Raw genomic sequence first — 12,404 nt, forward strand, 5'->3', positions numbered from 1 at the left:
CTAAAATTCGCAATGCGCAACTAAAATTCGCAATGTAATAGTTTAATAAAGAGTATTACATTACGAAACAAGACTTTTTATTCTTATTTGTGCTAATTGTTTTGCTCTTTGCGACTTTTATTACATTCCCCCATATAAGTCTTGTCCTGGTACAGTTTCTTGGATTCTGTACTGTTTCAACCCCTGATATGCCAGTGCCAACTTTCTACCTGTGTCTACCTTTTCTGTTAGTCTGCTGAATAAAGCTACTTTTGGTTGCCATGCTCCTGCCTGCCTAGTTACCAGCCAGTTTTCTCCTAGGCCTTTTCTACAGACACTTCAACCAGTGGCACCTGAGACTCCATTGTTCCTCTGGTCGTGACAGTATAGGCATGGGATCCATTATCCGGAAATCTGTTTCCCAGAAAACTATGAATTATGGGATGTCCATCTCCCATAGACTTCATTTTATCCAAATAATCCAAGTTTTTAAATATTATTTCCATTTTTCTCCGTATAATACAACAGTACCTTGTACTTGATCCAAACTAAGATATAATCCTTATTGGTAGCAAAACCAGCCTATTACATAAGGTATGAATATTCAGTTTAAGGAAAGATAATATATTGAATATAGTCAATATAAATGTTGCAATATAAGGCTGATTAGTAAATAATTTAGATTATTGAAATGTGGAAACTCAGAAGCCAGTACAATTAACATCAGAATATAACAATCAGCCCTGTAGCATCCACTTATATGACAGACAAACCTCATTTTCTGCTTAATGATTTGCAACGACCCCTAAGCTTAGCTTCTCAACAGCTGCTAAATGCACACTGAGCATGTACATGTCACAGACACACCTAACAAAATCCAAGATGGGAAACTCCTGTAAGGGCTGGATCACTATTGCTATAGAGATGCCGAACCTTTAGGCTAGTTCAATAAGATCAGTATATAAAATGTGGTATTTCTAGCCATAATCATTTTTTAGGGTTTAGTTCTCCTAAACATGGCTGAGAACAAGGACAGTTTATTCAGGAAAAATAGGTTTTGTGACATGTTCTAAAAGAAAGCACAGGAACTACTTAATTTAACAGTAAAACCACTGTGAGAATTTATTAGATATCTCATTACACACAGTGCTACCCACAACACCTAGACATACACATCACTGAAATACAAGTATTCTGACAATTGCTCATGGGTGCAGAATTTCACATCTTGCAAGAAATCCATATTCACTGGATCATAGAAAGCAACTTGCATTTCAGTAGCTCAAGGAGTTCAGGGGGTAGAGGTTCACTGGCCCTTTTCTTACAATTAAGAATGCCCTCATGTGCCTCCAAAAAAACCTCTTCTCCCACAGCCTCTACCACCCGCTGCTTCCAGTCGGCCAGCTTAGGTCGCTCATCAAATACATTTACACCACCTCCTACCACCTGTGAAGTAGAAAAAAAGGTCAGGTGAAATAGCTGTTTTACTGCACAATTCAGTAAGCACAACTACCTGTATTTTAATTACAGAGTGATATTCCATATGAGCATCACTATTTCTAGAATACAATGTGGCATTCAACAACTACTTTATCTAAAGCTGCACTTAAACTAAAGCTGCCAGAAGATGCAAGATAGCTGTCACACCATTCTGTGCAACCATTTGCAGAATCCGATAATCTCGTTCACTGTGAAGACTATGATGAAAGAAACTGTTGTGTTATATTTTTGTGCCCTGCCGATGTTTTGTTGTGCGGAATAAAGTGAAGGCAAATTTCTTTTTTTACCACATTTTTTTCCCCTCTCTCTTCTTTGCATAAGAAACCTGTTTGCCTACTACTATATAAAAGCTCATTTTCCTATGCAATGTCAACAAGCTGAATTGAAATGAAGGGTGATGCTCATGCCACCAATGTACAATACTGCAGTTGTGTGACACAGTATAGATTCATACCAGTACAATGGAAATTCAGAGTTAATACACCATAGTCAAGGGAAAGAAAGTAAAGATTTCTTAATAGTGACGTAGATATGAAACCAAGAAGACAGTATATATTGTATATGCATATGAAAAAGAAAAGAGAAAGCATCATCTAAGTCATGACCAGCAACAGCTATTGCTTTGCCACCTGCATAATCTCCACAATGGCCACCAGGTCTGCCACAGAGATCTCATCCCCAGTAATGAAGGGTTTGTTCCCCAGGAATTTCTCTTCCAGATTTTTCATGGCGATGTTAAAGTCTGCCAGTATTGCATCCACTTTTTCACGAGGAGCTTCATGGCCCAGTATTAGTGGTGTCATGAACTGTTAAACAGAAACAACTATTAATATTTATGATAATGTGTAATATAATATTAGGCTCTACACCAAGTCCCTTAAAATGGCAGGCATGAAAATAATTTGCAAATGAATATATAGAATCAAAAAGTTATCTCAACCTCCCTTTGTAGTGTATTCTACAGGCTAGATGGATTTTATAGGAGACACCAATACATTTTTAAAAGATGTTTTGAACGCTGCATTAGTGTGGAGTAGGTAGGAGTAGCCATAGCATAATTTCCGGTATCTATATGATTTGTATTGTACTCATCAATGCACCTACTAGCCAACCAACGCTAGAGGCATTTATGACTTCTGGGGGACCCAGTGGAGCAATGACTATTAAGCATTTTCAGTACGTTTAGAAATATTGTCTTTAGATGGCCATACATGGTCCGATAAAACCCTATAGGCCTGTGTAGGGGACCCTCCGACGGACTTCCCCAATCGGCGATTGGAAAATCTGGCAGATATCAATTGGACGGATTTAAAAATCCTGTTGAACTAAGGCCTGCATCAGCACGTTGATGCAGTTCTTCCCCCGACCACCTGCTAATTTTGTCATTGAGATCTGATCAAGTTGCCCGCTCAGCATCATCTGCGCATGCACGCCGAGTGGTTCGGTGCGTCAGTGTAGGGGAGCGGGGGCCCACCAGTCCGACCCTGTGCCCACCTCAAGATGGGCATTTCTGGGAGAGATCAGGCAATATCTGGGCAAGGTTGCAAACTAAACAGATCTTTGCATGCATAGCCAGCTTAACTAACTTCCCAAAGTTTGGGTGGAAGGGACAACACTGACCATTGTCACTATGCAGGGATTTAGGGACCTATTTATTGATGTGGAAAGCATGAATATTGAATCTGAAACTTTACACTAGGTTAGCTCCATGTTTAGAAATAAGGCAGTAAGTCTTGTTTGGTAAATTTATTATTATTATTCTTTACTTATATTGCACTGCATTGACAGAGCAGATCTTTACAAAGATTATACAGTATTCACATTAGTCCCTGCCCCTATGGAGTTTACAATCTAAAATCCCTATGGTATTCTCACACACTATGGTCAGTTTTATCAGAAGCCAATTAACCAGAGTACCCAAAGGAAACCCATGCAGACACAGGGAGGCCATGCACAATCCTTGCAGAAATAAAAAAAATTTAGTATAGGTATTGAATTACAGATTAAATATCTTACAGGGTATTTGAGGCACATTGCAGATACTGAAACAGGTGCCCTGCTCTTTAGGCAATACAAAGCGCAGCATCTAGGAATTATCAGACACCTGTGACTAACGCACTGGATCTGTCTTTAACTTAGAGGCAAACAGAAGAGCAATTAAAACTGTTGTGGAAATGCATTCTAAATGTGGTAATTTGTCCCTCGGGGCAAAGCACACAAATGAGCATTAGCTGGGATGTTAACTCTTTAAAGGACCAGTAACATCAAAAAATAAAATAGTTTTAAAGTAATAAAAATATAATGCAGTGTTGCCCTGCACTAGTAAGGGCTGGGACACACTGGGCGATTTGGGGAGATTTAGTTGCCTGGCGACTAATCGCCGCGACTTTCCACGACCAATCTTCCCCGAATGCTTCCCCTCGCTCTGCGCCTGGCTAAAATGAAAAATCGCCTGCGCTAATCACACGCGGCGATTCGTTTTCCGAAGTCGCCCGAAGTTTCCTCGTGAGACTAAATCTCCCCAAATCGCCCAGTGTGTCCCTACCCTAAAACTGGTGTATTTGCTTCAGAAACACTACTATTGTTTATATAAATAAGCTGCTGTGTAGCAATGGGGGCAGATATTCAAAAGAGAAAAGGCTCAGGTTACACAGCAGATAAGCTCTGTAGAACATAATCCTGTGCCATATAGCCTTTTTTCAATTTTCTCCATTGCTACTCAGCAGCTTGTTTATATGAACTATAGTAGTGTTTCTGAAGCAAAAAGATCAGTTTTACTAGTGCAGGGCAACATTACATGATATTTTCATTACTTTAAAACAATTTAATTTTTTTGGTGTTCCTGTTCCTTTAACGACCTTTACTAAATCTGCTGAGAGCTCCAATGTGCACTTCGTATTATTTGCCTTGCAACTACAAAGAGAGACAGAAGCACACAAGGGCAACATCGAATTATTGTCACTGGTTTATTTCATTTTGTTACCGCTATATATATATACCGTATAGATAGCTCGCACTTTGAACAGTAAATGGGGTACTATTTATAGGGATCACACAATGAAAGATTGTGGTTGTTTGTCTTACCTCCTCCTAATATAGATATGGCTTTAGGAAACATGTAAACCAAATATTACCCCCCTCTCCGAATCATGCAAATCAATGTATTTGGACCAACTAATTATATTGGGGAGGGCAAATTGATCTATGCACAGTATGCAGTCTGGTTGAACTTGTTAAAATTAGTTTCAGCATGCAGCAGCAAATCTAAACAATAAGAAAGGAATTGTGTTCCCATATTTCTGGAGCACATGTAAGGAGTTTATCATAAGATCCAGTTTTGCACTGGGCAATGTTTTCCCTTTAAAAATCAGATTTATGTACTTTGCATGGAAATCACATGGAGTCATATGATACTAATGTCACGCCAGAATGACATATTTTCTATTTTCTGTCGGAACAACAGCAGGGCAAACATCAATGTGTATAATTCCTTAAATGGGAATAGGGGTAATTTGCAACTGCCCTGCATCAAGTGCAGGAGTGGTAAGGGGCGCAAATGTATTACATGTGGAGTGAGGCATGAAGTAGTGTTCAGGCTATTATGTTACACATCCAGTCACTCCAGCCTTTATACATTACATTTTTGGTTAACTAACTATATTAGAAACATTTTTTATTTTGCACAGCCTATCTATTTAAAGAGTTTTTATTTTCACGCTGAACTATTCCTTTAAACGGGAATAGGGGTAATTTGCAACTGCTCTAGCTGCATCAAGTGCAGGAGTGGTAAGGGGCGCAAATGTATGAATGGAATTGATCCCAGGTATAGTATTTTACATGTGGAGTAAGGCATTTTGACACATTTATGACTACGACACATATAAATTATTTTATATTTGGTGATTTACATCAATATGGAATAGGTATTCAACGCTTTTGTAACCATAAAAAATGATGGGCATCTACTGGAGGCATCTTCTGATGCACAGTTCTTCACTGTGGCTGTGGTTGCTTTGAGCTACTGAAGAAGCCCAAAACACATATATACAGTATATAATCTACGACTGCAAGTCCAGCAAACACAGTACAATTTTGATTGCAATCGCTGTGTTTTTTTCCAAAAATTCAGCACAGGGCACTTTGGGTACCCTGGAGCTACTGTTTAGTTCAGAGGTGGCTAGCTCCAGGGTTCCCCTTTGTCAATAGCTGTAGCAGTGCTAGATTTAGAACAGGAGGCGGTTGGAAGACAGTGTTGTAGAGTGCAACTACACAGAGGTGCTTAGAGTATATGTTGATGTAAGTACCTTTAATGAATGGGATTTTACCCACAACTGACTAGAGGGAATTTTGAGGGTCTGTAACTGTGCTTGCAGTCATACATTACCACTAATGTGTACCAACTCTAGCCTTTGCTTTAACTGCAAAATATATTGTACAACACAAATCTTGCACAGTTTCAGTCGTCCTCAGTCTCAGATTCCACATAGACCAGAATGTACACTGTAATAATCAAGAGGATTCAGCTGATTTTATTACTTGCTAAAATTCCTGACACTGGACAGAAAAGCTTGTCAGAACAGGAAGAGAACAAAATGCAAAGAATTATTACCTTGGCCCAGAAGACCTTGACTCCATGTGGTCTGGTGTTTGTGTGCTGCCAAGCAAGGTATTCATCAACATGGGCACATTTCTGTGGATCTGATGGGTACCAATGATCTGGGGTTTTATACTTGCGTGCCAGGTAAATCAGCATTGCAGTGCTACATAAATTAACAAAAAAGTGCCTTAGAAAAAACCCTGCAGCTGGAGTCATCATTCCCTTATCTATGAAACAACAGGCTTCTCTGATGTTGAAATCTTTATTGTGTTTTGCCATTAAGCAAAGAATAACTTTACAAAATCCTTCTCTTCATTTCTGAAGTCCTTCATTCCTCTACATCTCACTACATCTCTTCTTTGTGTCTCCACACATTCCTAGCCAGCTCTTGTATTCCTTCCAGAGCCACCCACTTTCACTCCTGTTTCCCCTTAAGGTGGCCATAGACTCAAAGATCCGCTCGTTTGGCAACATCGCCAAACGAGCGGATCTTTCCCCGATATGCCACTAACGGCATGGCTATATCGGGGGTAATTCGAACGTTCGGCCGTATGGGGCCAAGGGGCTCCGACGGGTCGGTCGGTTAAAAATCAAACCTTCCCGATCGATATCGTGGCCAGATATCGATCGGGAAGACCCGTCGGAAGCCCCCCATACACGGGCAGATAAGCTGTCAAATCGGTCCAAACGACCGATATCGGCAGCTTTATCTGCCCGTGTATGGCCACCTTTAGACTCTTCTCTCTTGCTGCTCCTTGCCTATAGAATGTTATTTCTGAATGCTCCACAACAAATTCTTATTAAATCTTTTCAGAACTAAACCTAAAGACTATCTCTTGAAGCACTGGCACACTGTGATTCTGTCATGGCATTTATGTGGCAATGCCTCAGCCACTGTAAATCACAGAGCTTTTTTACCTGTGTAAAGTTACCCACCTTGCTTAAGGTGGTCATACACGGGCAGATATAATGTGCCGATTTGTGCCCTTTGGATTGATTCTGCAGTTTATCTGCCCATGTATAGGGGCCTCTACAGCCCCATCTGACCAATATCTGGCCAGGGACCTACTTCCTCTTGTATCTCTTAACACTTAGCCCTTAATCTTGAATGTAGTTGAGTGCTTAGGCATGCTACCTGAGCAAACAAGTATTTCATATAACATTTGTAGTGTTTTCAAGATTTCTTAATTCTCTCTGATTTAGTGAATGGGTTGGTTGACTTTGGTCAATTTCTTATATTGAGCTGTTGATCTGACACATTGTCACTCTGCCACTTAAAATGCCCAGCAAATGACTCAGTTTAGGTAGTGGTCCAGCTTTTGAATCTCAGTAACTCCAAAAAACATTAGGTATTCAGTTCCTTTGCTCACCTTTCTGCCATTGAGAAGTCGCCATCCTTTAGAGCAGGCAGTTTTCGTAGCACATTCACTTTCCCAAAGTCTTCGGTAAGATGCTCCCCTGCAAGGTTTGAATGGGACATTAGTCAAAGGAAGACCAAGGTTAGCTACAAGCTGTTCCAAGAAGCTGTTCCGCTGTGATATTTACTGCTTAGATATTGACTAAAGATTTATAATAAATAATCGTATTTAATATGTTCAAATGAAAGCATGGGGGAGACAATTTTCCCCATTTTACGAATATCTAAAATCTACCTCTAAAAATAATCGTACCCTGTATTATAATGTACACATCCTCTGAAAGCCCAGTGGGAAAATATACTCACTGCAATAAACAATAAGGAGGCCGCATGGACGGAATTTGCTGAGTAATGTTGATTTATTCCAAGCAGGGAAACATATTTCCCTGAAGCAGATATATTATGTAATACACACACGGGGCCTGGGCATAAGGAGGGGAATAAAGAAACAGGGCCACAGTTCAGCTAGTCAAGCCAAGCTAAACAACATTCACATGGTGTGTGTGACAAATATTTGAGGCATGTATACCTATTATAAGTCCTTGGAATAATGAAAAGATACACTTTATCAATAACAAATAATTCTCATACGAGACATTTACAGATGTATACATGAAAGATTCGATTTTAGATCTTGGTTACAAAGCAAGCACAGGTTATACAAAAAAATGTGTTAGGACAAAAAACATGTGTTGTAATACTGTAATTTATCCCCCCCCCCTTTTCTTTGTCTAATTCCCAGTACCTTGTAACCTTCAGGGGTTTTGTCAGCACATCTGTGTTTCAGTGTTTTTGTGCCTGCAAACCTAGGCCCCTCAGGATATGCTTATGTTAAAGACTACCTGTCATTGCATCATTGTAGTGAATGAAATCTACTGTACTGGAAGCACATTTTCCTAGGGTTGTTTACTTGTGGAAAGAAATACTGGCCTTGCAGTAAATTTTATCTTCTTTTTCCCCATTAAAAAGGTTGTTCAACTTTCAAATCTATAGCAATCCTACAGAGACCAAAAGAGTAAGGGGGAATGGCACTGCCAGATATGTACCTTTACTACGTTGCTGCGCAGCTCTCACACCTCCACACTCTGCACCCGGGAATGCCTTGCACACTGACCTTTCCCCATTCCCTGCTTTAAACTTCAGACAAACAAAGAGTAAAAACAACCCAATTTTAGCCTCGCAAAAATTTTCCTGAATATAACTAACCTCTGGTCTAACCCCAAGACTCTAGACCCAGAAACACCTTTGTGGATGAATAGTGGACTGCCCCCTGGAAAAAATTTCTCCCCCAAAGGAATGGGTGGCAGCCGATGTGCTTAATTTAGGCCAGTTCAGGATAAAACAGGGGATGAGATAATTTAGAACACTTAGGGGCCGATTCACTAACTTCGAGTGAAGGATTCGAAGTAAAAAAACTTGTGTGTTTATTGGGCTACTTCGACCATCGAATGGGCTACTACGACCTTCGACTATGACTACGACTTCGAATCGAACTATTCGAACTAAAAATCATTCGACCATTCGATAGTCGAAGTACTGTCTCTTTAAGAAAAAACTTCGACCCCCTAGTTCGCCATCTAAAAGCTACCGAACTCAATGTTAGCCTATGGGGAAGGTCCCCATAGGCGTGGCTAACTTTTTTTGATCGAAGGATATTCCTTCGATCGTTGGATTAAAATCCTTCGAATCGTTCGATTAGAAGGATTTTAATCCAACGATCGAAGGAATAATCCTTCGATTATTCGATCGCACTATTTGCACTAAAATCCTTCGACTTCGATATTCGAAGTCGAAGGATTTTAATTCCCAGTCGAATATCGAGGGTTAATTAACCCTTGATATTCGACCCTTTGTGAATCGGCCCCTTAAAGAAACGTATACCATACCCTCCACTCACAGGTTCACATAACATAAAATAACATAAAATCAGAACGGCATTGTACAAAGCCATTAAATCCAAACACCTTCAGGTATCTAGCTCCCCGGTGATGAAAATTTTCCAGCTAGATAACCCTAGATGAATGATATACAGATTCTACAAAGTTGCATATGACTATACACTTCAAAAATCCCCACTAAAAGCCAGAGATCAATGGGAGCAAGTCATAGAATCAATAATGGTCCCAAACATTGAAATCTCCATTGAGGATAACCCGCATCTGCAAATACAAATTACTACAATTATATCCTATACATAGAGCATACTATACAAGGACTCTATTAAACAAAATGTAATGCAGAAATCTCAGCAAATTGCTTGCAATGCAGAACTGCAGATGGATCCTTAATCCATACATTCCAGTCCTGCTCAGCTCTGCAAACATTCTGGTCCCCAGTCCAGGCCCGGGTTAATACAATTTTAGGTTTTGACCTTCCCCTCGACCCTAGGTGGTACCTTCTGGGCATGAATATGCCAACATAGCTGACATGGCCAGCCCAAAAAATACTACAAAAAATACTTTTCCAGGCCTGTAGATTTATAGCTCAACAATGGAAATCACCTGATCCTCCTTTATACTCTGCTTGGGTAAATTCTGTACAAAATGGTACATCAGAGCAGCATGTAAAGTATGGCAATTGTGGAATCTGTCAAATGAATGATCACTGTTATGTCTGGATTACATATTCATTTGTTTGATAACATATAATAACATTATACTGTTCTCCACTCTGAAAACATTTTGTAATACTTTCAATACTATGGGGCACATTTACTAAGTTCGAGTGAAAGATTCGAAGTAAAAAAACTTTGAATTTCGAAGTTTTTTTTGGTTACTTCGACCATCAAATAGGCTACTTTGACCTTCGACTACGACTTCGAATCGAACGTTTTGAACTAAAAATTGTTCAACTATTTGACCATTCGATAGTCAAAGTACTATCTCTTTAAAAAAAACTTTGACTACCTGCTTCGCCACTTTAAACCTACCGAGCTTCAATGTTAGCCTATGGGGACCTTCCCCATAAATTTGCTAAGCTTTTTCTGATCGAAGGAAAATCCTTCGATCGATGGATTAAAATCCTTCGAATTGTTCGATTTGAAGGATTTAATCGAACGATTTTTCGTTCGATCTAAGTATTTGTGGTAAATCCTTCAACTTCGATATTCGAAGTCGAAGGATTTACTACGATGATCGAATATCGAGGGTTAATTAATCCTCGATATTCGACCCTTAGTAAATGTGCCCCTATGTGTATACTGTGTTACTCAATGAAACTCACTAGAGCAAAAAAAAAAAAGGGGTTGTTCACCTTTAAATTAACTTTTAGTTTGAGGTAGAGAGTAGTATTCTGAGACACATTGTAATTGGTTTTATTTTTTTTATCATTTGTGGTTTTTGAGTTCTTTAGCTTTTTAATTCAGCAACTCTCCAGTTTGCAATCTGGTTGCCAGGGTCCAAATTATCCTAGCAACCATGCACTGATTTGAACAAGAGACTAGAATATGAATAGAAAATTAATATAAAGTAGCGATAACAATGCATTTGCAACTTTACAGAGCATTTGTTTTTTAGACGGAGCTAGTGTCCCCCATTTGAAAGCTGGAAAGAGTCAGAAGAAGGCAAATTATTCAAAAACTATAATGAAGAAAAAATAAAGACCAACTGAAAAGTGGCTTAGAATTAGCAGTTCTATAACATATTAAAAAATAAACCACCTTTCTTAATAATCCAATTACCAATTTATACTGCCCAGCCCAGTTGTTTGCTGCTTTGGGACAAAACTCTGCACTGTGCTCCAGCAGCTTTGTTGCAGTTGCACCTTTGTTAGGCATCTGGCAGAAGGCGCTTTTGTACTTAACACCTGCTCTTATAATGCTAAATAAGAATAATCTGCCCATGCATATACAGTAAATTCCAGGTTTCCATGTAACTGTCGGTTGCACTCTTTCAGCCGGCAGTGAACAGAAACCCCAATCCCACAACATGACCAACCAATATAGTATCAATGTTCATAATATCTACTGCATGAAAGGGGATTGTATGAAGAGGGAAAGTGTGCAGACGTCTCTTACCCCTTAGCACAGTTATACAAGAACACTTATGGATATGCACCCCTAGCCCCATCCTTCCCACCCCCCAGGTCCCCCACCTGACCTTTAAAGATCCGCATTTGATGGTTGTTGAATGGGATGTTATTGGCTTTGGCGAAAATGTAGACAGAGCGACACGGCGGGGACATCAGATCCAGGTAGAGTGTGAGATCGGCCATCGCATGCGACTAGTCAGCTGGCAGCCCAATAGGAACACTGCAGAATGTTGCACAGCAGAAATATAGCAACTTTTATTCACTTACCTGCATTTTATGCCCTTTGCCAACAACACGCCCATATTGTTATCCCGCCTATTCTTATGCCATTATTAGCTCAGTTGCTGATATTCCCTGTAGTAGTGAGGGGGTAGCAACACATACTCCTGAGTAATGTAACTAGTGTGTTGTCAACAGCTATAGGTGACTGGCAATACATGCAAATTATGATTTATATTTTATTATGTATAGAGCAAATACATATATAAAGTCACAGATATATTTTCTTTCCTCCTTTTAGGGAACAGTACAAATACACTGGTCTCTTTAATAGATCAGTATATACCTACCATAAGCTCTATGTAGCAAGCAAACTGAAAATACAAATGAATTTATCCTTGATGGGTATCTAGATTGTGTAAACAGCTTGTGCTGTGTTACCTTCATGTGTTTATATTAGGTTAGTGTATACAGACACTATTTAATAACTGTACCTAGGCTAACAAGTCATTTGCCCAGAAGCACTGGGAATTATAAGTGAACTGAAAAGCATACCTATAGCAATTGTGGGTATCTGGGGCCTGTCATGATTGATACTTCAATAACAGGAGACTAGGTTTTACCATGGAATGTTATATAATTCTAATAAAGTACAGACTGCAA

General features: G+C 39.5%; 1 protein-coding gene across 1 annotated transcript; it reads right to left on the minus strand.

Annotated features, from left to right (window-relative positions):
• Positions 1-1,075: 1,075 nt before the first annotated feature.
• LOC100036918 (uncharacterized) lies at positions 1,076-11,755 on the minus strand. Its single transcript, NM_001097692.1, is given in 5 exon segments — positions 1,076-1,425; positions 2,109-2,285; positions 6,089-6,239; positions 7,447-7,534; positions 11,591-11,755. Coding segments are annotated over 5 exon segments (732 nt in total). The 5' UTR covers positions 11,706-11,755; the 3' UTR covers positions 1,076-1,224.
• Positions 11,756-12,404: the final 649 nt, after the last annotated feature.

The sequence above is a fragment of the Xenopus laevis genome, chromosome 1L, assembly GCF_017654675.1.
Source record: "Xenopus laevis strain J_2021 chromosome 1L, Xenopus_laevis_v10.1, whole genome shotgun sequence".
NCBI classification, from domain to species: domain Eukaryota; kingdom Metazoa; phylum Chordata; class Amphibia; order Anura; family Pipidae; genus Xenopus; species Xenopus laevis.